Raw genomic sequence first — 24,972 nt, 5'->3', positions numbered from 1 at the left:
CACAGGTAATGCCCCGGGGCTGTTGTTAAGACCCTTGCTTCACTTAGTCCTGTAATTTACACCAGGGCATTACCTGACCCGGTAATCTCCCCCCAGTTTGGGTTTATTGCATAATTATTATCCAACTCAACTTTACTCAAATGACCCACTTCACATGGGCTAAAAGAGAGCTGGAACTTCCGGGCTTGAACCTGGGACCTCAGGTTACACACAGAGGTCTGATGGCAGTGCACATTTTACCAAGCTCTCAAGCCCACGCTGTCGCAAACTGATCGCTGAAACTGATCTGAATCAATGGAGAAGTCTGCTGCAGGGAGACAGCAGCAACTGTTTCCTGTCATCTCTTAAGTATGATTCATTTTTGCGATGCTTGCCTAAGGCAAATGGCAAAAAAGGATTTTTATTTTTGCAGCCTCTTCTACGGGTGGGGCGTTGCAAAGAACCTGCGGAACTTCCCCTGAGCACACATGACCGGAAATTGCAAGTGGATTCAGTAAAACCAGTTGCCATTTAAATGTCATGTATTTCGGTGGGTGGAAAGGAAGTTAGACGAAATGACTAAGCAGACAGCTTTGACACCCACGGTCCACACGCAGAAGCCTCAATTTGAATGAATGTCAGGGTGTTCCGCTTCAAGTTGCAGCGTTGCAGGGTTAGCAGAGGATATGGAAACTCTTACGGAAATTGAGAGAAAGTTAACAAGCTCGACAGTAAAAACGTGTGGCGAGCACACACATGCAACACTCCACGTAAACACACAACCCACACACCAAAGGCAAAGGGAAAGGCTTTCTTCTGATAAATATTTGGGTGGTGAAAGCCCTGAAAACTGACTACAGTGATGCCCATCTGCGATGCAAACGGCTTACCTACCTACGGGGTAGCTAGACTGTCACCCTCCAGAAGTTATGGCCAACAACTTCCACAATCCCTCGCCACGAACTGTGCTAGGCAGGGCTGATAGGCTTTGTAGGGCAAAACATCTGGACGGTCAAAGGGAGGCTGGGGCTTAAAGAATGTGGCAGCTGCAGAGGAACAAAAACGAACATTTTTACAATGGCCTTTGGATAATCAGGAGATCAGATGTTTGTGGGTTTGGCCAAAATCCCAATATAGTCACACATGACAGCCATGAATGCATTTACTGATAGTTGACCTGTAACATATCTTCTCCTTACAGCCCTTCATTTTATCCCTAGGTCTCCTGGTATCATGGCAATTATTTTACTTTTTCTACAGTGTGCTTTCTTACATTGTTTGCCTTATACGGGGGCCCCATTTTATAAAGAGGCACGTAGCAGTTGACCAGTGCGCACCTCTTCCGTTTATGCTGGGGGGGTGTCTCAGGAGGTAGTCCCCCCCACTGACACAGATCCATTGTGGCCCCACTTGTGTGAATGGGGGCCGCACCATACCTGGACTTTGCAGGGAGATTGAGCTCCCACCTGATTATGGATGGTGCCAGAAACATAATTCCCGCCACATTGTGGCTCCTCCTGGCAAAGGCTAGTGGTGATATCGACACCACACAAGCATGAGCCTCGGCCACAGCGCAGCCACTGTTCTGTGTGTGTGCTGGGGTAACTCGTTTGTACACTAAGATCAAGAGACCAAGGGAACTTGAGACTCCCTTTCCACCCTGCAGAAAATTCCCCAAGTGGGACAGAAACTTTGTGGTCTAGCAATAGGATCGACTACAAAAAGTGCTCGACAAGGGAGGAGTGCTGCAATCAGTGCATGTTGTGTAGAGTCATACCAGGTGTTCAGCTAAATGGGCCCAGCTTAATCCTGAGCAAATATTGCTCACAGTAATTTGCCATCGCTCGAGAGATTCCTTCATGGAAACCTGGAGATGCAGGAGGAGATAATATCCCTCCACCAAAGTATTATTCGAACTCTGAGTGAATCATTTTCAAAACCCCATAAAGTAGTCAGGGTGCCCTAGTTTGACAATAACTGGAGTACGGCCAAGAAGCTGCTCATATCTCAAGTTAAAGTGGCTATGGCTGATGGGATGTTGGTCATACGTGCAGCTAGTAATAGGTATTGTGTACTGATAAAGTAAAAAATAGGCTGAAGGGGCAGGAAAAATGTGCTCCTGAACGCTCACTACAATCGACAATGGTAAATACTGGGAATTCTGGACCCTTATGAGTACCGGACACCCTGTAGATCGTACCAACCTCCAGCGTTGCATAAGTTAGGTCTTTTGGGTAGAGAATTTTTCCAAACTATATTGTGAAATGAGAGACCCCAAGCACCCTATCAATGAGTCTAGTAATGTTAATTGTTGTACCCCAATCCAAAACCCTTCTCCATTGTTCCTCTCACACGAAGACGTCGGACGGGCACTCCAAAGCAAATGTTAGGTAAGGCTCTGGGTCCCTATAAGGTCCCAGTAGATTTGTATGCTGCAGAACTTGAAATCCGGATTCCTTACCTAACAAGCTATTTATTTAATACAGTTTTTAGCCATTGTAGGTGGCGTATTCTTTGACCAGTACTGAAATTGTCCCAATTTTTAAAAAGCAGGAAAGGATTCTTTCGGGATATATTGTCCGATTTCTTTATTGGATGTAGAAGGACAGATTTATGCTTCAGCAGTCGTGGAGCACCCGGAGGCTTGGATTTTGGAAAAGGGGACTATTAACTATCTTCAGGCTGTTTTTTGCAGTAGTATTGGTACTGTCAATCAAAATTTCTGCTTCCGTTTGATCTGTGAAAAAGATGCTACCCATTGAAAAATGAATACAAGCTGTTTTTATTGATCTGCTTACAGCCTTTGATGTTTTCCCAAGGATGCGACCCTGGAACATACTAGAAGAATTAGGATTACCATCCTCACTTATGAATGTGATACAGTGCCTTTATTTGGGAAGTACAGCCACAGTGAGGTGGAGTATGGATGGTAGTACCAGCAAGCCCTTTATTGTAGAAATGGGAGTCCACCTGGGTCGTGTTTTGGCCCCCAAATTATTTTGCCTTTTTATTAACGGGGTAATCGAAAAATTGTTGTCACACCAGGTCGATGCCCCTTCACTAGCAAATGGAAAGATCCCAGTGTTAATGTTTGCAGACAATGCGGTTCTCCTTTCGCTTAGCCCGGTCAGAATACAGGCAGGACTGAGTGTATTCAAAGAGTTTTTGCAATGCCAACGGACTATCAGTCAATGTGGCAAAAACAAAATCTAAGATATTCTATGGCTGGAGAAAAAAAAGGGGCAATTGGTCTGCAGCTGATTGAAGGGTCTATTGAGCAGGTGGAATATTCTGATTATCTAGGGCTGAAATTGATGGCAAATTTTCGTTGGGATGCTGAAATAGCTAAGGTGGGATTTGTTCTAGCTAGGCACAGTGGAGCATTGGTAAGGTTCACTAAAGAACATGGGGAGGGGCAGTGCATGTTTCTTTCAAAGCCTATAAGGCACAGGCTAGGCAGGCAGCTAACTTTGGGGCAGAGATTTGGGGTAATACTAGCTGCCGCAAGCTGGTGATCTTGGAGAATAAATGGTATTACCCAAATAGTTCATTTACAATTGTTCGAATGAACAATTGACCGAATTTAAAGGGTCACAATTGACCTTTTCACAATTGACCGTATATATATATATATATAGGTGTTTTGGGGGGTTTGGTGTTGGGTGGGGGTTTTGGGGGGTTTCCCCCACAAATATGTTAGAATTGGCCTTCACAATTCGGTCAATTGTGAAAAGGTCAATTGTAATTCGAACAGTTGTAAAACGAACAATTCGTATACAACCGAATAAATATCTCAAAAATATTGTTGCTCTCCCACATAGCTCGCCTAACTTACCTTTGCACCTGGAAACTGGAACGCAGTGCATAGAGTGGTTCTGTTGGCCATGACGTTTCTATTATTGGGTAGGACTATGGACCACAGAGGAGCTGGTAATTTTATGGAGGACGTATTGGACTTATTATCCCAAGATGGAGGGAAGGCACTCCCTTGGTTTGTGCATGCCAAATGTGAACTACAGTCCCTTGGGCTAAGTAATCTTTGGCTCTACTTGTCCTGTCTTTCTTCTGGGTCCAAAGTTTTAGTAAGGAGGGCCTATGCTCTTAAGTTAGACCAGGCAACCCTGCTAGAGACAGCAAAGTCGATCTTACTGTCTAGATATTGGGCCAACAAATTGGAGCTGGGATATGAAATGTATTTAGATTATGTTAATTCTAAAGTCGAACGAGCACTGCATGCAAAACTCCAGATTGGGATTCTTCTACTGTTCACGTCTTACTTATCTGCCAAACATATTTATCCTTGAGAAAAAGATTAATCAAGCCATTGTTTAAGGCAAAATCTGTTAAAAACACGGCAGAAGTATTGGTTTTGTGTTCTAATTGAAGGGATGGACAGTGTAGTCAACAGAAAAATATCTATTGCAGGCTTGGCGTTTAAGACAGCAAACTATGTACAGCTCGGAATCTTATGTAAAACATTCAATTAATTAAGTAGCTAGTATTGCACTGTGAAAAGGGTTGGCTATATGTACAGTAGCTCTTTTTAATCGTTTAAGAAAATTGTAGTTATTGACGCTGAAGACAGAGGTCAAAGTATGGCCCTCATGAACCCCAAACAACTCTCAGCCCGAAGACAGAGAAATTACAGATGCACATCACTTTTAGGCCCTTCATCGCCATCGTCGATGTATCGCAGATATGAGAAACATTACTCTCTGAGACAGCCATTCAAACCATATCCAATCGATGATATGGAGGAGAGGGAGATGTCATCAATCAAACAATTGACCACAAATCGAGAAAACAATGACCTCATCACTGACATCATGGCGTAGGTGCACTTAGACATGAAGTACATAGGCATCCACTCACAAAGCTATACAAACATGCATTTGTTTATTGCATATAGACATGAAACACATGCTTATGACTTATGCAGGCAGTTTACTGACACACATACATATTGCTATCTTACACAGCCACGGTAGTGGCCGTGTAGTTAGGGTTAAGTTGCTAAACCCATAGGAAGAGCACTTTTTGGGCGGCTTATAACTTCGCTCCCCCTGGACAAATCCACACCAAACTTTGCAAAAATATATGGCCCATCCTGAATGAGGTTTGGTCGAGGGGGGGCAAAGTTATAGGGGTCCCAAAATGTTTTTTTCCCCATAGACTGAATGGGGAAAAAAACTATGCTCACGCCTACAGCCCAAACCGCTGGACGGATTTTCACCAAATTTGCGGCAGGAGCAGCGGCTTGGTCCCAAAAGCCTGCTTTTGTAAATTTGGTGAAAATCCGTCCATTAGTTTTTTTTAAAATGACCAAAAAGTAGGACACACTTACCTGTTCGCTCCGCGGACAGGACACCGATTGGTTAATCGGCTTGCGTCATGTCCGCGGACATGTGACGTGTTCGCTGATTGGATGGTGAAGAGCGTGAAGTGCATCAGATTTTTGGAAACGCCCGCCATCTTGGATTCACGGACAGCGGCCGGTGTCCAAGGACAACGCGGTAAAAACATATTAAAAAACACAACATTGCACTTGTCAAACTTATCAAATAATCTCTGGGGAGGTGAGGGGTGATGAGGATGGGATGGAAGAAGCAAAAAAATTCGTGTTTTTTGCCACAAAAGTCCATGAACAGTTTGGATGTTCGCGAACAGTCCTGAAAAGTTTGCGCACCTCAGCATTACAGGGTTGGTAAAATACAGTTCTTGGATGGCTTATAACCTTGGTACCACTTAATGGAACTTCATGAAACTTCGCATGTATATTTCTGACCTGATTCTGAGTGAGTATGCAAAGTTTGTTGGGATTCTGTCATGAGGGGGCAAAATTATAGGGGGGTCCCAAAATAATGTAAAGGCTTATAAATGAGGTGCCATTTGACGAATCTACACTTAATTTGGGAAACCGATAATACATTTAGATATGAATGTTTTTGCGAAGTTTGGTGGGATTTTGAGAAGAGAGGGCAAAATTAGAGGGAAGGGTCCCAAAATAATGTAAAGGCTTATAAATGAGGTACCATTTGATGAATCTACACTTCATTTGGCAAACTGATAATAGATCTAGAGATACATGTTTTTGCGAAGTTTGGCGGGATTCTGTCAAGAAGTAGAAAAATTAGTGGACGGGTGCCAAAATATTGTAAAGGCTTATAAATGTGGTGCCATTTGACAAATCTACACAAAGGTTTGCAAAAAGATTATATATCTAGATATAGATGTTTTCGTTAAGTCTGAATGGATTTTGTCAAGTGGGGGCTAGGTTATATGACGATTGTATGTGCATACATTTGACACTTTTGAAAAAATTAAACATGGGTGGATTTCCAGCAAACTTGTGTAAGGAGCATTGCAAGGACCTACAAGCATGGTTTTGCAAATGTGCCAGTGTTTTATTATTTGACAGGTGTCATAATGTAGCTACAAAAAATAGCGGTATACCTTTAGTGACTGAGGGGTATCCTGTTGCCATGGGCAGTGGCCAGATTGTCCGGGTCATGGATTAAGGTCATGAGCCGAACAATCCGGCTAATGGCCATGACCACAAGGGACAAAACATAGGATTAAAGTGGCCATGTCCACCTGCGACTGGCTTTGTGGTAAAGTTATTCGAAATTAGGATAGATCTGAAAGGGAAGAAAAATATGCTTGTGGTAATTTGGTCATAGGGTTCTCTTTTTGCCTTCTGCAGGCTGCCATGGAAAGTGAAGAGGGGTCCTGTATGGAACCCCCGCCTTCCCTTTTCATGGTGGCCATCTTGGAAAAGGATTTTCCTTCCTACACCGTGACGCCGTATGGGGGGATAATGGTCCAGAGACCTCACGCTTGGGCTGATAACTTGGGCTGCTGGGCCAGTATCCACCGTACCAGTGGATGAACGCCACAATATTCCCATTAGCATAACACAAAATGCAAATGGAAATGTTGGAAAATCTTATTGAGTCTATTTACTTTACTGAGAAATTTGAAGTTGAAAGTTCCTAGATCAGTAGAAAATGCAGTTCCGAACTGTCTGCGAAGCGCGGGCGGGTTCTCGGAAATATCTTCATGCCACGCGCCAGCATATGGTCATGTGGCGCTGACCGGAAAGGTCCACAATTAAGTCAGATGTTCGTAGACGTTATGGTTAAGTTGCAGTAATAAAAACCTATAAAAGTCCATGAAAAAACGTTGTTAAGCAGACGCTATGGTTAAATTGCGCTACTAAAAACCTATCAAATTCACTGAAAAAATCTTTGTTAAAGGGACGTTATGGTTTCAAGTAAAACCGAAAAATGGCTGAAATTCCCCAGTTATGGTAAGCTAAGCAACCATAACTCGCGCCACCACCATGCACTGCTAAGAATAACACCCATGACATACATACATATATATATATATATATATATATATATATATATATATATATATATATATATATATATATATTCAGTAAAAAAACTTTGTGAAAGGGACATTATGGTTAAGTTGCGCTACTAAAAACCTATGAAATTCAGTATAAAACTTTGTTAAAGGGACTTTATGGTTCAAAGTAAAACCGAAAACCCCCAGAAATTCACTAGTTATGGTAAGCTAAGCAACCATAACTCGCGCCACCTTCGTGCATTGCTAAGACTAACACCCAGGACATCAAAGATGACATCACAAATGTCATTGATTACATCACTGATGACATCACATGTCTGACTCACTCTTTTTTCCTTTAGTGATCTATCTTGGCCAGTAATAGTTAGGAACAAAAAATTCAAAAAGTACTATATTTGTAGACTTATACTTCAAATGTGTTCTTACAATAATTCACTTAGGGTCCACTCACAGCATATGAAACATATACATAAGGAAAAAATACACTTAAAAGACAGCAATGCTTTCGGTGTATGCAGACAATCAGTAAGGATATCAACACTTTCCTATTGTTCTGCTGTTTTTTTATTACTGTACTTTCTCTGCATATGCTCATATTTGTATTCACATTACTTTCTTTAGGGTGAAGTCACATCATGTGATAGTTATACATAGGGAAGTAGTAGGTTTGAAGCAGAGCAATCATTTATGTGCATAAAGATAATCAGTTAGGTTATGAACACTTTCTGGTTTTCCTGCTGCTTTTTTGTGTATTTCACTTTCCCTTTATATACTCATATGTGTATGTGTTGTTCTGTCTTTGTGTTTTGTATTTATTAATTACATTATGTAGTAAGTGTGTTTTATTAGCTACTTATTACATGTTGCACAGTACGCAAAACTCTAATAAGAAAGCATTTATCATTTCACTATTCAACATGGGAAAATTATGAATATTGCACCTCTATCATGTATGCTGCACACAATGCTTATGTTTATACATGAGTAGCTTACTATACTATAAAGAACTTCATAATAGAATTCTATTTATATCAATGCATTGCTTAATGCACTAAATAACTCATGATATTTATTCCAATGATCCTTCACACTTTTTTCAACATTATAATAAGAATCCCTTGTATAGACTTTTCATGAAAAGTAAATGCACATGTGATGTCATCAGTGATGTCATCAATGACATTTGTGATGTCATCTTTGATGTCCTGGGTGTTAGTCTTAGCAATGCACGGTGGTGGCGCGTGTTATGGTTGCTTAGTTTACCATTACTAGCGAATTTCTGGGGTTTTCCGGTTTTACTTTGAACCATAAAGTCCCTTTAACACCGTTCTTTTACTGAATATATATATACGTCCTTCGCCAAAGCTGAAACCGCAAGACGCCAAGTATACGTATACCTAGCTTGCACATGCTTGATTGCCACTAATATGGAAAGCCATAATGATGAATATAGAAGCTATTGGCACACTGAGGTGAATGAGGATGGGGAGACAGTCTTCAAATACATGGATGGGCTGACAAGATCGCTGAAGCCAGAGGCAGGCAGACACGATGCCCCCCGCCAATGACAAGTGAAGATGAGAAGATCCCGGGAACTAAGATGATAATCCACCTGCAAGAAATTCAGGCTAAAATCCTCATTTTTACAAGTAGGCGAGCTCTATTTCGTGGTCTCAACACACGAAACCTAGCAGAGCAAGACAATGCCCATTCAATCAAGGTAAACAGAGAGAAGCTGTTCCCATCGAACCAGAGGTGGACAGATACAAGTGTTGCTCACGAATTAACAACTGAATCCACTCTTCCAGGCTTACGTGATCAGAGATGGCAACATTAGGGAACACACAGAACCTCCATATTAATTCCCAATGTCTTGAGACGGTAAGTCCAGCCTGGTAACCGTCCCGGGTCCCAGGGCTGGGAGCACACACTCTGCCCAATCCAGAGTCACCTTTCATGTGAAGACATAATATGTTGCAGGAGCAAATAGTTTCTCCATGACCCTGCAACTTTGTATTCATTATATGTAGAGGTGGTATCAGGAGGAGCCACCAGATATGGGTATCCAATAGTAGAATTTACCCATGTAGAATGTGTATATGGTTCGCCTAAACTTATAAATCTGCATGCACAATAGGTTTCGGGGACATAACTTGGTTTTGCGATGTCACTCTCGGATAAAACCGGGTGACACACGTTCGGAAGGCGAGAGCTCTGGCAAAGTTATGTTTTCCTGCTGTGATCTTGTCCTTTGCTGGATAAGAAAGACAGTAAACTTTGCTCTATGACTGTTTGTTCCGTTTTGCGGCAGGAAGTTTTTGATGGGCCCTAGTGACTCTCTGCTGGTAATTGGGATGAATCGCTGGAGAGCACCTACTGCTCCTTTACAAGGTTTTAGTCTTTCAACATGTTTTATTAGACTCTGGAATGTACTCATTCCAAGGGTAAATCTTTCAAGCAAGGACTGACTTGCAATATGTTTGATATGTTCTGGATATTTTATTACTGTGTGAATACTTATCTATAGCATTTTAGATTAATCAAGTCATGGATTTGTATATATTTTTGTATTAATGAATTCACTGTATGTAATGCGTCTTTATTTTATTTTAATAATACAGTTGATGTATTTTGACATGTTTAATTGTGTCTATGATATTACAATATCGAAATAAAGCTGAACGAACTGAAATGTTTAGTAGTGTCATATGAGCCTGCAGTGGAGTTTTTCCCTTGTTTAAGAGGGGTCCTTTCTTTATTAAAATGCGTTGGCTGCATTATGTGATGGGGCCAATAAGTTTAAAGCCTAGCGTGCTTTTGAGCAAACCAGTTGAGCTCCTTGTTCTTCCGATACCTGAATTGACAACACTGTATTTAGATATTTACCTGATGTAAAAGTTGTCATATGTAGGATAGTTGGGGGCAGTGAAGTGCAGGGGTTCTTGTATAGATAGGTAGTGGTAGTGGGTTGGTGTAGAAATAGAAACATTCATCGTGAATGAAATGCACATATTCTGGCAGTGAGCACGTGTGTTAAATATGCTATAGTTCAGGGTAAGATGTCATCTGTCAGGTTTGCACTATATATATATATATATATATATATATATATATATATATATATGAGCTAACTGCCAACCCTTCCCAATAACTTGTGACCTGTCATTAACAAATGAGTGAAAAATGGGCTCAGATGAGATGAACTGAAAATGAGTGCTCTTCTGCAATGGAGTTAAAGTGTGCAAGCAGAATGGCTGGGTGACTTCATTCAGCATGGCACAGAGTGCGGATATGAAATGTGTATGAAAATGCTAAAAGGCCACTGTTTCGCAGGAAGCAGAATGTGGGAAGATATATTTAAAGTTTAGTAGGCATTTGGAAAATCACTGAGCAGCTCAGAGGATGTGGGCACGTCAGGAAGAGAGGCAGGTCCTTTTGAGTGACAGGGGTAGCCTTTAAAAGTAAGTGAGACAGGGGGTGTGGGGAGATGGGCAGTGCAGAGGTTCAGAAACTTCCTTGCAGATGCACAGGCTGAGTTTGAGGACAGCAGTCTGGGTAAGCAGCGATCCTGACATCCAAGTCGTGTCCTTCTTGTGGGCTGTCTGGGTGTGCTGAGGTTGGGATATCTCTTATTGGTGGCAATTCCAGGAAGGAGGGATGTTCCAGAGATAGCAGCGCAGGAATCTCTCCAACTTCCAAGGTGAATACAAGTCAGTCATAAGTGAGGTGGATGCAAGGAGTTATGCATTTTTATAGTTAGTCAGGGCCGGCAGGTTTATTTCATGTGTAATCTTCCTTGATGTGAAATAAACACAGCTTTGAAAATTCAGAAAAAGGGCTTGTTTTGCTGTTATTTATTTCTTCCCTTTTCTTTCTCAAACTGCGTCTGCTGCCAAGTGTGTCGGAGTACAAGGTCGGTGGTAAAATAAAAACCAAGGGTGTCTATTAATGAATGCAAACTGTTCCATGTAATAAGTTAGATGTTCTCTTTTGTACCCAAGTTTATACCGCATGTAATGTTTTCTGAATAGATCCAAATAACAGTGTATATAAAAAAGTTTCTAAAACTTAAACAGTTTGCGTCTAATTTTTTTGTGCATAAATGCACTCACTGGCACAGAGATTGTGAGGCTACTGGGAAGAGCTCCAGTTTACTGCAGGTAGTAATTAATTTTACCACACATGGTAAAACCTGAAGTCAATTTTGGTGTTCATAGTAAGTAAGTTTAAAAATGTTTTATGATTTGGCTGCTAAAATATAGCTCAGCATCGTAGATAAGTTGCTGAGGGGAAACATTGAAACTGTCAAATATAGTGTAATAAGTCTGGTAACTTTTATTTTGGAAAGCCCAGGGATGAAATACAGGCATTAGGGTATATTCTGAGGGGAGCATTACCACTCTAAATAGGGAAGACACCAATACATTACCACAATAAAATATACCACTATTTTACCACAATAACCAAATGCCAGTTTGGTGTATCAATTAGGTGTATCTCCTCCAGAAAAAATATCTAACACATAGAGTCCAGTCAGTCTACAGCCATTCAAGTGCGCGTTTGTTCTTTTTATATCAAAATCCCAGGATTCAGTTATTGATTACATGACAAAAATGAAAACTATTTCCCATCCTGACTCTTCACTGAGCGGCTATCCCATCGCAAACTAGGTCCAAATCACCAACATTAACATTGCGCTGCCTGAGTTCACACCAATCATAAATGCATCTGCTGGATACCCTATAGGCATTGGTGTCGTCATCAACCATCTTCAGTAACTGCAAATTGAGAGTGGCCAGCCACTCGCATTGCACAATCCCTCTCCCCGTTACAACTCATTACCGTATCCCTCAGATGTTGTGAAGTGCCGGGAAATGCCAAAAAGGACATAATCACCCAACTTCTCAAATGGCCCAATGCTGTTCCTGAGGTATTGGCCAACATCTGACCCATTTCTGCTACCCAGAGGTTGATAGAAAGTATTACAACTTGTTTACCGAAAGGTAGGCTTTGGCTGCAGTGGCTTAGCAATTAGATCCATGTTTCATGCATACATGCTACCCACAATGCTTCTTCTAGCTGATACCTTGATGGGCATCTATATTTATGCAGGACACTCCGACCTGAAAATGAATAGCAGATGAATGAACCCATATCTGTTGTACAATGCACCAGTGTTTCCAAAACATATATCACTTTGCCACGCTTGATAAAATCCCATTTGCACTTTCATTGTAACCCTTGGGGTCCATACATACCTCCTACTGTAAATGGTATTTAGAAAGGGTACTACAATTCTGTCTAACACTACTTATATGTAAAATTGGTGATAAATGTAGTCATTACATGTTCACCCGCAATCACTATTAGTGAGCAAAATGGCACTCATAAATGCTGAAAATTGCTGACGCAAAAAGGTCAGCCCTAAGATTGCCTGCAAAAAGGGTAAAATCCAGAAGCAGCTGTGGCAATGTGATACATGTGTTAAATGTTAAATGTTAGGAATACATGAATGATTGAGGAGTTTTTCGTGCTGCAGGGGCCCTGCACATCCTTCCGCAAAGCAAATATGTTGCATGATATGGATGGCCTTATTGTTTTACTGCCAGCATTAAATATTTATGCCAGTAGTATTTGCTTAGTTGCTGGAAATGCAAGGGACAATGTCTTCCACAGGTTGTACATGCACTGCTTCCATTAACCCACTCAGTCATGATTGATAACCAATAGAAATGAGGCTGTCCTGATGATAATAAATTGATAGGATACTGGCTGCAGGGCTGACCTTGCCTGTAATGGCCAGCTTCTTACCTACACAACACAAACATTATAAGTCAGGCGGTAAGGGGTTAATGGTGCCGGTAAAGGTGCCAGCGCCGTCAACCCAGTCCCGCCCAATTACGAGGTCCCTTTGCGGGACCCGCTCTGCATGTCTGGTTTTACCAGACGTACAGAGTGGGTCCCGTGAGGGGAAGAGGGAGCAAACAACGGGCCGCTTGCAATCGGCCCGTTGTTTGCTCCCTCTCCCATTCAGCCCTATGGGGGCTGAAATGGGAATGGGGAAGGTCCGGGCCTGGGTTCCTGAAGGGAGGAATTAGCGGGCCCTCCGAACTCGGAATGGCCCAGTAATTCCCCATTCTTGGAACCCGGACCCGATTTTGGCGGCAGCCATGTCACCAATAGCGGCATGGCTACTGACAAAGTCATAATGACGGCCAATATGTGTTAAGCTAACAGTTCTTTGAAGAATGTTTTCCTGTAATCCAAGGCCACTCATATTCCGAGACTGCTGCTTGGTATTGCGGTAATATTGGCAGAGAATTAGTTTAATGATGGCAGTTTTTGTCAACCAACAAGGACCATTTTTCCATCTTTATGCTTTCTAGCCAACAGTGAGTGCAGTAGAAGACAGTGGAGGACATTTTGTATCAATCATACATATCACTGGAGGGGACCGTGAATGTTTGTGCTTACGTGCAAAAAGGTGCTCTCGGTGCAATTTTCGTCATTTGTGTTTGAAAGTGCAAAACAAGTGTAAAAGTAGGCTAAATGGCTTTTACACCTTTCCTTCACACTTATGAATACAAATGACGGTAAATGCCATCCACAGTTAACTCATGCAGTGGGAATTTACACTGGATTCCTATGGAATCCTTGGATTTTACCATCCATTGGCTTACCGCTAGCATGAAAATCTTATGCCTGCACGGTTTTCCAACCTCAGGCCTCGAGGGCAGGAATCCTGATGGGTCTTCAGGCTATCCCTCATTAATATTTATGAGAAAGAATGTGCATACATTTAGAATCATTGCATGCAAATGTCTCTCATGAATATTAATGAGTAGCATCCTGAACATATGAGATATTTCCGACCCTCGAGTTGGGCAACCCAGTTAGTGGAAAACCTAGCCGATTTATGCCAGGTGGAGCAGGAAAGGGGATGAACATGTAATGTCTGCTCTGCTCCACATCTCCGTCTGGCAAATCATGTAAAATCACTCTGATCAGTAAAATTGGCAGTACAAATGTCAGGAATCACTGCCCCCACTTTTACGGCCCCTTTGACCAATACAGGGGTTTAGAAAATACCTCCCAATATCTTTACCATTTTTGATATCTTCGAGGTGAATATGTACAAGGAAATTGGCTCTCTTACCAGTTCTATACCCGGTGCTATTAAGATGTACTGCAAAGGTGCGTATTTCGTGCTGGGCCTGCCACGACGGCGAAGAGCAGTTCTCGTTATTGGTGTACGTGTTGTGGTTGTGGACGTATTTCCCCGTCAGAATGGAGGATCGTGATGGGCAACACATGGGCGTTGTCACAAACGCATTGATGAAGTGGGTCCCTCCTTGCTCCATGATCCTCCTGGTCTTATTCATTACTTGCATCGAACCTAAAAATAAGCAAAATATAGATATGTAAAGATATTTACAAATGCTCAGGTTTTGGTATGAAGCACACGCAAGAGAGATGCAACATCAGCGGCAGGTGAGAGGTTCAAACTTGGAGCGGCTAAGCCACATTTGTTTAACATATCATTACATTCTGTGCATGAATAGGCCTCATTACTGCGTGACTCACAGTAAATGAGCTGATTCAGGTAGAAGACGTACTCAGTTCAGAGGTAATCGCTGGCTGCGTTAAATTATCCTGAGCCTGTGGCTACATGTTGGCTAGGACATGTTGGCTGTCATCAAACCCAAGACTTCGGAAGGATTCAAAAATCCAAACATGCAAAGGGGCCATTAACTCATTACACCGAAATGTAAGCCAGACAGGTACACTTTGGTTTTCACTTAAAAATATGAATCATCTCCAGAGCAGAGCAGAACAGACGGATTGATCTGAAAGGATCTTTGCAAAAATCCAGACTTTCTGAACACCAAATATTACTATTTATTTTCAGTGGGGCTTTCTGCACGTTTTCTATCCCCTGTATAATTAGTCATAGGGCCTCATTACGGGTCGGGCGGTCCGGAATTAACAGTGGCGGTAAACCCGCCGCCACTGTTAATTCCGGACCCCCCGATCCCGAGTCCTGCACGTGGGAGGTGATCTTCCCGCCAGGTCTGACCTGGCGGGTTGAACACCTCCCGCCTGCAGGTGGACGTGGAAACACCGGCACCATCACAAGATGGTGCCGGTGTTTCCACTTCCCCATTCCCATTGAGTCCTTTTGGACTCAATGGGAATGGGGATTTACACCATTCTGCCTCCGTGACTCCCGGGACACCGGGGCTGTAATGCCCTGGTAATTCCGGGAGTCACGGAGGCGGAATGGTAATACGAGTCCGCCGGTAACCAGGCGGTTTTACCGCCGCGGTTACCGCCAGACTCGTAATGAGGCCCATAGTATACAAAAACATGTAACCCTAGGTATTCATTATAAGCATATTATATATTTATTGTGTACGGGTTTATTAATACCTTATACATACATACAAGACAATCACACGTGAATTAGTTCACATATAAAATCCAATAAAAAAGTCCAGTTAGATACAACAATAAAAAGATAAATTCTCAGTTCAATTTTAAAAATGTTAAAAAAGAAACTGCTGCAATCACCAATGATGTAGAGCAGCCACCCAAAATTCTTAGGCAGAAACAGCGGCCATTTTGGTAGCCCACACCATTGACAGATTTGGCAAAGAACTGCTCCCTTTTCTCTTGTAGTTGAGTGCAGTATATCAAAAGATGTTTTAAAGTTTCTGCATTGTTCTTGCATAAACCCCTACAGCTTATTTTCACACATACCCAAAGTATAGAGAACCCCTTGTGTATGGCTGAGATTTAGGGCCTCATTACACAGTAGGCGGTAAGGGAATAACGGTACCGGTAAGCGATTACCAGTACCGCTAAATTCCCTATCTAATTACGACCCAGACTTGCCGCTATTAGCGCAACCATTAAGTACGGTGCCACTAATAGTGGCAAGTCCGTGGGCGCGCGACCCCCAGGTCGGAAATAGCGGCATGGCGCTAATAGCATCCCATCACAAGCTAGGCGGACATGGGAATAGCGGCATGGGGAAGACCCAAAAACCCCTTACCGGCATGGCGCAAATACCGGCATCGCGAACCACCCGTTAAGAGACCTGAGCAGTGTTTCCACCTGCCACAGGTGGACACATCCAGCACAGGTGGAGGCGATGGAGACTGTGGCAGCACAAAAGAGCACACCACACCCCTTCCCACACCCCTTCCCACACAAAAATGCTTCCAATACTGCCAGCATTACATGGGCTGGAGGACATGATTGCAGTGCGGCAGCACCAACAACAGGCAGCACAGAGGAGACGCAGGAGGAGGAGGAGGAGTAGGGCAAGACAGGCGCAGCAAGCACCACCAGGGCACCCAGAAATACCACAGAGCCAGCCACCAATCTCCAGGAGCCAAGCCAGTCCATTGAACCAGACACCTGCGCACATACAAACCCTGTACCATCTGCACTGGGATACCATCACCATCATCGTGGATAAGATACATGACGACAGCGTGAGACTCATAGACATCTGAACTGCAATCCCCCCTCTAGTGCAGGTGTTGACTGCGCTCCACTCCCTGGCCACAGGCTCGCAGCAGCATAATGTGTGGCAGGTGCATGGCATCTCACAACCAGTATTCCCATGCACGCCGAACCAGGTACACAATGCCCTCCTGAAGCTTGGACATGAACACATACTCCTTCCACGGACTGCCCAGGAGATTGCAAACACCAAATTATGCATCTATTCACTTGCAACTATCCCAAGTAGCATCGGGACCAGAAACTGTACACATGTGGAATTGGTGGACCCACATCACAATGAAGTAGTCCACAGAAACAGAAAATAATTTCACCCAATCATTTTCCAAATGGCATGTGATGCAATCAAGACAATCACACATTGTTGCGCCAGACATCCCGGATCAACGCATGATTCAATGGTCCTGCAGAACTCAACCATACCAAGCAACATGGAGCGACAAGCTGGCCAATGATCGTGGCAACTTGGTGAGTAGCAGGCCATGCACAGGGCGGTGTGATTGGGGGGGAGAGAACGATCCACCAACTGTGAATTGTCTGGCGTGCGTGGGACAAATGGTCATACAGATGTACTTCAATGTCCATTGGGGGACTTCACAATGTACTTGATAAGACCCCACATGAAATGCGAAGCTGCACAACATTGCATACATTCCAACATTTCAAAGATGACACATCCATCCACACCCACATTTCACATCATGCCACACCACATAATACACAAATCATCATCTTGCCCTCAGGACAGTCATACAGAATTTGGGCAGCACAACATCATTACCTCAATGTGCCCTAGAATGCATGCAAAGGAATCACCCCTAGCCATGGCACCTGACCACAAACCCATAGCACCACTGAAGTGATGCCCCGCAGCACAGCGAAATGGATGTAGGAACGGCAGCACACTGGCATAGCGGTACAAAATTTGCCTGGGCCCAAGGACACCTGAGGCCTGGCCTCAGCCAGGACATTTCCATTACTTGCGGAGGCATGTTTCGGGCATGTCGACTTGCATGGTTGAGCCCAGCTTTGTACATTGCAGTCACGCAGATTGTCTGCATGCATGCTGTCAGTTGTGACTTCCAATCACAATGCAAAGAAGACATGTGTGACATGTACAGTCCACAGCAGGGTGGCCGGTAACAGGTACCCATTCTTCACCCCATACAGGCAAAGCCGGCTATCCCCTGAAGAGGTAGCACCTAACCCCTGTATGGAACCCACAGAACCAGCAGGAAGAGGACAACAATATTGCACATACCCGTACCTGCGTCGTGATGGAGCAGGCATTCGGCCTCTCCAACACACAGCTCCGGTGCCTAAGCGTGCCGGGTGAGGCTCTCCTGTACGGCCATGACAAAGTGCCGAAGATAACCATGGCATGTGTGATGCCGGACTAAATTTTCATCAGACGGAATGTGCCTATGCCACCTGACATGCAAGCGCCAGATGAGGATGATGTGGATGGTGATGAGGATGGGTCAAAAGGCCCGCAAGGACATGCAAGTGGCAATGTCCAGGGGGGACACGATGTGCGTCAGCAGCTGATGTATCAGATTCCATGACATCCAAGGTATAACTATTATGGATGCAGATGGGTATTACTGCCCTGATGCATGTGGTCAGTCCCACAAAGAACCATCTCCCCAATACAGTACACACACACAATGATGAATACCAAGCCTGTGTTTCAACTTTTCAACAGTGTATTGTGAACAAAAGACAAAAATTAAGTGCATGGCCCCAACTGTGCAAACGACTTTACGCCCCTCCCCTCACAACACTCCCAAGAACACCCTTACCCCCCTCCCCCCACAACACTCCCAAGAACACCCTTACCCCCCTCCCCCCACAACACTCCCAACACCCTTACCCCCCTCCCCCACAACACTCCCAAGAACACCCTTACCCCCCTCCCCACAACACTTCCAAGAACACCCTTACCCCCCTCCGCCCACAAGACCTCCATGTGAGCCTCATGGTGTGTACGTGTCCTTCTCCACATGTGCCACCTAGTCCTTGCTGGCCCTAATTGTCAGTGCCTCCTCCACCATTTGGTGGTTGGGATGTGGTGCGCCTCAGGTTGTGCAGAGACCGGCGCAGGGGGCTAGTTTGCCGGGAACTCCCAGAGGAGGTGGTGCCCGGTTCATCCTGTGTTGTGAGTGGGCATCGGTGCTCAATCGCGTCCACTATACGGATCATGGCCTGCCTGAGTTGGGCCATTTCATTGCAGATCCTGTTCGTGCATGCCTCCATACCCTCCCTTGTCTTCCGTGCATACATAATGAGGTCCTCCCTCAGACGGCCTGCCTCAGCCACATCCTGCCCTACTAGACCAGTGATCTCTGCTTGCCTCTGGATGGGATGACTGCTGCACCTTGATCCATGGCACTGGCATCAGGTGAGGACACCTGGGGGCTCCATGCCCCTTCCAGGGTGGGGGTGGCTGATCCTCCATGGCTACCCGGACCTTATGACAACCTTGGGCTTGCCAGAATGGAGCGTGTTGGGCTGGGGGTCTGGCTTTGATCCACAATGCCATGTGCTTCCTCCTCGTCCGAAAGTGGGGCAGTGGCTGCTGCCTCACCAGTTGAACTGGTGGCAGCAGAGTGTGTGCCCTCTATGCTGGTTTCACTTGCAGGGAGACACACTGCCGTGGGTGCTACGATGGCAGCAGGCATGGCCTCAGGCTGCGTGGAACTGGTGCTCCTGCTGCCTTTGTCCCTCTAGTCATGGTCACTCCTCCCGGTTCCCCTTGAGGCTGTGGCGGTGTCCCCTGTGGCATCTCTCCTTGGTTTTTTGGTGGATGGGGGAGCAGGTGTTGCAGTGCTTGGCTCCTCAGTTTCTGTGTGTGATCCTGTAGGGGTGAGAAATGGGGATATTCATCATTTATGGTTCGACCTGCCTTATGCTGAATGCTTACATCATGCCGCTCTATGCATTTGGGCCTCTTTATTGTGGATTCAGGTAATGGGGATGTTGGGTGGGTCATGCATGAATGGGTCTGTGTTGCACGTGTATGTGGTGATGCATGCATGTATGTTTGTGGCTGGATCCACAGCATTAATATGGACACATATTTGGGGGGCCCCTCACACTTCACTGTGCATTTTTTGATGTATACACTCACCTCCATCGGACGAAGTGGCCACGCCATGCTCCATTTCTCCAACACCCTCTATGGATTCCACTCCAATTGTGGATGCACAGGTCTCCTCCCACTCCCGGAGTTTAATAGGCGATTCGCTGCCTCCTCCTGTGCCCATAGCCAGGTTGCGGTTCGCTGCCAGTATGTTCCTGACATGGAGCCGGAGGTCGTCCCACCTCTTACGACAGTCTTACTTAGACTGTGCGGGTGGTGGTGCCCACTGCGCTGACCTTGTTGGCAACCTCTGCCCAGATGGCCTTCTTCTTGAGGATGGTCTCCCGCCGCATGTCATTGCTGAAGATCACATTTGTATTTGCCGCTAGTGTCTCGGTCAGCATTATGAGCTCCTCATTGCAGAATTTTTCCTTACGTTGCCGCTCAGTAGATGTTTTTACGGCCTTGGGCATCTTTAGGCTGTCCTGGAAGGATTTTTGTCCGAGTTTCCTGGAAAGGTGTCCTGGATGCAGAGGATGGCAATGGATTGTGTTTTTAAAGATGGCCGCCGTGCTCTTTCCCGTTCCTGTGCGATGACGCTATTTCCGCTTCCGCGTTTTAACGGTGACCGCTATTAGCGGTGACCACTAATATCGGTGACCGCAATTTGCATGCAGTAAGAAGGCGGAGGTGCTATTAGCACTTTCGTCGAATCCGTTAATGGACTTTCTCGGGGCTTTTACGACATGGCGGTAGGAGGATTACCGGCATGGCGCTATGCTCGTGTCCGCGTACTCGTAATAGTCCGCAATTTGCGGGCTCTTGCAAGGGCGGAGACGCAAATAACGCCATGCCGGTAAATGCCTTTTTTACCGCACAACGTGTAATGAGGGCCTTAGCCTTAGTTTTAGGAAGGTCCTCATAACGTGACCGTCTGGGCATCTAGCGATATATGGGGGAAGAATTTTCTAAGCACAGGTCCTCAAACATTTTATACAAGCCGCTCCCATCACAGGTGTCACTTCTATCAGCATCAAATATGTGTCTTTTTACACCAATGGGGCTTGATATTAGGAGATCTAGACTCAATTTCCACTTAGCAAGGGCCTCCAAACATTTATGGTTATAATTGCTTAGCATATTATAGGTCATTGAACACATCTGTGCCATATAAAGTGTGAATCAATGGGCATAGTGCTTTATCTAGCCACTGAACACCACAGTTCCTTATACAATTCTTAATTATAAATCATGGGGGTACACTATTCTATAGAATACCAATTTAATATGGGTGTTTTACTTTTAAAGTTGTTACTGGGCCTCATTGTTAGTAGAAAATTGAAAAATGTAGAAGGGCAGTTGTGTTTTTAAAAAATGCACCCGTTTAGAATGAATGCAACAAAGCGCTATTATGTCATAGTGGAGGGACGGGACTTCCTGGGCGCAGCCCCATGAACTTCACCTTCTGTCAACAATTGTTCTTTGACATTTCATAAACATACTGATGTGATGTCACACCCAGGGGAATTTAAAGTACAGTCAGTTGTGATGCCACAACCAGAGGATTGCAATACAATCAGCAGTTGTGATGCCACAATAAAAATAGAACGAGATTAACAACACAAAGCTATATATTGAATGGTAATAATTAGAAATTGGATCATGTCTCACAGGGGACTTCCGAGTAACATTTCATTGAAAACAAGACCATCAAAATGGAAATTTATTTCACGGTTGGTTTCCAAGTAACATCAAATTGGTAACAAGCTGAAGTTCGAGTTGTCCAAATAGTCACTCATAATCCTCAGTTGGAATGAACTCCATGGTGCATAGGTGCCCATCTACAATTTATGTTGTGTATTGCCCCATTAGCGCCCCTTTCCTGCATTTTGCAGTGTCTGTGGTCCAGCAGAACAGGCGGAGATAGGGGAGCCTTAAGAGCTGCATGGACAACGTGGCCCAAAATGTGATATCTGGAGTCACCCCACTCTAGCCTACTTACATTTACTGACACCCATCTTCCTTTCCCTGACACCTAAATACTCCCTTTCCTCACCTTCCCAAACAGAACACTTGCAGTCATCTCCCTCAACATGTCAAGAATAGACTATGACATTAGCATCGGCCTTGGAATGCTGGACTACATCACTGAAAAAAATATTGTGAATAAAGAAAGCGATGGCACAACTACTCCTCAGACTCACTAAGAGAGAACACATCATACCAGCACTGAGAACCTTACTCTGGCTACCTGTCTAAAACATTATTTTACTTCAGAATACTTTGCATTACCCAGAGCATGGCCAAGGACCGCATTGATGCAGGACAGAATCTCTGTTTACCAACTGAAGCGAGCCCCGAGATCCAGCAATGACAACAATTGTGTCGAACCAAAGCAATATTCAAAACTGAAATTTAGAGCATCTGCATTCTGTTGCATCTCAGCAAAACACTGGAATTCACTCCCCAAGGAAGAACATACAACCTAAGAACACCTGCATTTCAGAAAACTACTAAAACCTGGCTTTTTAACTCAAAAATAGGAATAACTATCGAAATGAAACCCCTGAATGCGACACAAGCAGACACACCACTAACCAAAACAATGAAAACTGAACCAACCGAATCTGGGCTGGCCCAACGTAGGAAAGGTATATTAACAGCAACCACCTTGTTAGGAATAAAGCCTAACCAAATCAAAGTAACACAAAAGCACACACGGAGCCCTCTCAACATTACCCCTACTAAAACATTCTGTTTTCCTACAACCTCACACTCAACCACTAAATAAAACACAACCATACATGTGTACCACAGCACACATTTAAAATCATACACCTAACTGCACACTCCCTCCACCATCCGCCTCAACCCAACACACTTTTCCTCTACCGAAAACGACATCACAGACACCAAAACAATCCTATACAGATTGGCACACCAACATAACACTAAACCTGTACGAACTAGAAGCATTATCAATACACAGTGTCCGCATTTTCCGACTTGAGCTTCCAACAGTACAGCAAAAGCTCTCTTGCACTCTCCGACTCTAGCCCACTGACTAACTCTCCCTCACCTTCTTTCCTTTTCAGATCCGCCAGAGCTCCAGGAGATGATGAAAATGGGGATTTATGCGATCCCATCGAAAAGATTTGGTCGAAGAAGAATTAATTGAATTTATTTTTCAAGCCGTTCCAACACAAATGCATGCAGGGGGAACCCCTTCGCAGCCCCCATTCCCCTCACCTTTATTATTACCCTAACCCACCCCCTGCATACATTTGCGATGAAATCCTTCAGCAAATCTGCTGCGCAGTAAACTATCTATACCAAAAATGGCAGTGCTGCGCAGTATAGATCTCAATAATAAAACAACACCAATGGAACCCTATAGCGGCAGAGAAAATGCAGCATTTACCTACTGTGATGTCACAGCAGGGGAGTATGACTCTGATATTCCACTGGGGTCATGTCATAGCAGGAGGATATAGCATTTCGGAACATCTTTATATGCAGGTTCTATGGTGAGCAATATACAAGAATGCTACTATGTATTGGTATTATACTATAGTATTATAATACATCAAAGTCTGCAATATCTGTAAACAAAAACTGCACATTACTTTATTATAGTGTAAGGTGTGACATTAATATTCATCTGTAAAATGACATCACTACGAGGCACAGAGTAAAAGACACCTCCCTGAACAGAACGCTAGCTACAATACAAACATTTAATTAAATGGAGGCTCTCTTCCAATTCACAGTCATCAGTTAATAAGCAGACTTTTATGGTAGGCTTTATTTAGTGCACTGCTGAGGGTTAGTACAGGAAGATAAGAATCTGTCTACCTGTGACTTCTTATGCTAATTTACGATGACTTTCTACAGGATATTTATTAACCTGCTTACGGCCCTTATTCACAGAACGCTTTCCACTGGGGTTTTGCCATTATAACACTCTTCCACGAATTAGGCCCTAAATTGTGTGTTTGGAGCACATAACAAGCTGCATATTGCTGTGTTTTTCCAACCGTACAGATTCAATATTTCTTCTGGAAGATGTTTTTATTACAGGTGAGCAAGATGTCATGTACTAAGAGGGGAGTGGGGTGGTGTGGTGATCATTTATTGTAAGGAATAAGACATCCCCTAGCATTTGTGACCTGCCTCCTAGTTTACCGGCCTTACAAATGAAGTCAGCCTTTAGCCTCGTACTTTATCCCCTCTATAATCCGCTGGATTTCACACCACATCTGGCAGATTGTAAAATAATCGTTTAGGTGTTACATAACAACTTTTGATGTGGGTGAACATTTGTTGGCAGGAAGCAAATCTCTTGAGAGCGGAATGTGAAGAAAAACGCTGACTGCAAAAACTCACAAAGAGCTACATGGGCCTGATTTACAAAAGCTTTTTTTCAATGGGAAACCCCCATTGCAAAACGTTTTTCAAATCAGGCCCACGTGTCAAAAATAATTAAAATACAGCCATCAAATACAATGCAAGGAGTCCAACGACCACTTAAAATGTAAAAACGTATTTTATTTTTATTTCTAAAAATGCACCATTTCAATTACATTTGAAGGGTGTTTTCAGTGTCCTTGGAGATCAGTGCATTTATAAAGCACCTCATGCATAATATTGCCTAGAATTCTCCAGGGCAAAGGAGTATCCTTGCAATGCACAGCTGGGAGTACTTTATTCTTGACATTTTCATTTTGCGCTTTAAAATCAAATGTAGCCCGAATGGATGATATGTGTTGTCTGCTTTTGAGAAACAAATATGGTGTCTGCGAAAAAAATACAGAGTTGCGTTTTGCCCGCGTCTTTAGGTTTCAACCAAACAGGGGCAAAAGCACCATGAAGGGCGTTCTCGGTTATCTATCGCTCCATAGAAGCCAAACTGTATTATAGAACCATCATATATTAGTAGAGCTGCAATTATTGACGTCACATTCCATTTACTCTACAATCATGGTTCGGGCATGGAAAAGTAA

The 24,972-nt window shown here is 43.9% G+C and overlaps 1 protein-coding gene across 3 annotated transcripts in view; it reads right to left on the bottom strand.

Moving 5' to 3' along the window:
- SULF2 (sulfatase 2) overlaps window positions 1-24,972 on the bottom strand; it is a 747,920-nt gene that overhangs the window by 483,476 nt on the left and 239,472 nt on the right. For all 3 annotated transcript variants that reach the window (XM_069651282.1, XM_069651284.1, XM_069651283.1), the window contains exon 3: window positions 14,513-14,752. In XM_069651282.1, coding sequence (XP_069507383.1) covers window positions 14,513-14,752 — 240 coding nt within the window. The remainder of the gene's footprint in view (window positions 1-14,512; window positions 14,753-24,972) is intronic.

This window comes from Ambystoma mexicanum, chromosome 3p, assembly GCF_040938575.1.
Source record: "Ambystoma mexicanum isolate Mex_15411 chromosome 3p, UKY_AmexF1_1, whole genome shotgun sequence".
In the NCBI taxonomy this organism is placed as follows: domain Eukaryota; kingdom Metazoa; phylum Chordata; class Amphibia; order Caudata; family Ambystomatidae; genus Ambystoma; species Ambystoma mexicanum.
This window is presented reverse-complemented; position numbering and strand designations above follow the sequence as displayed.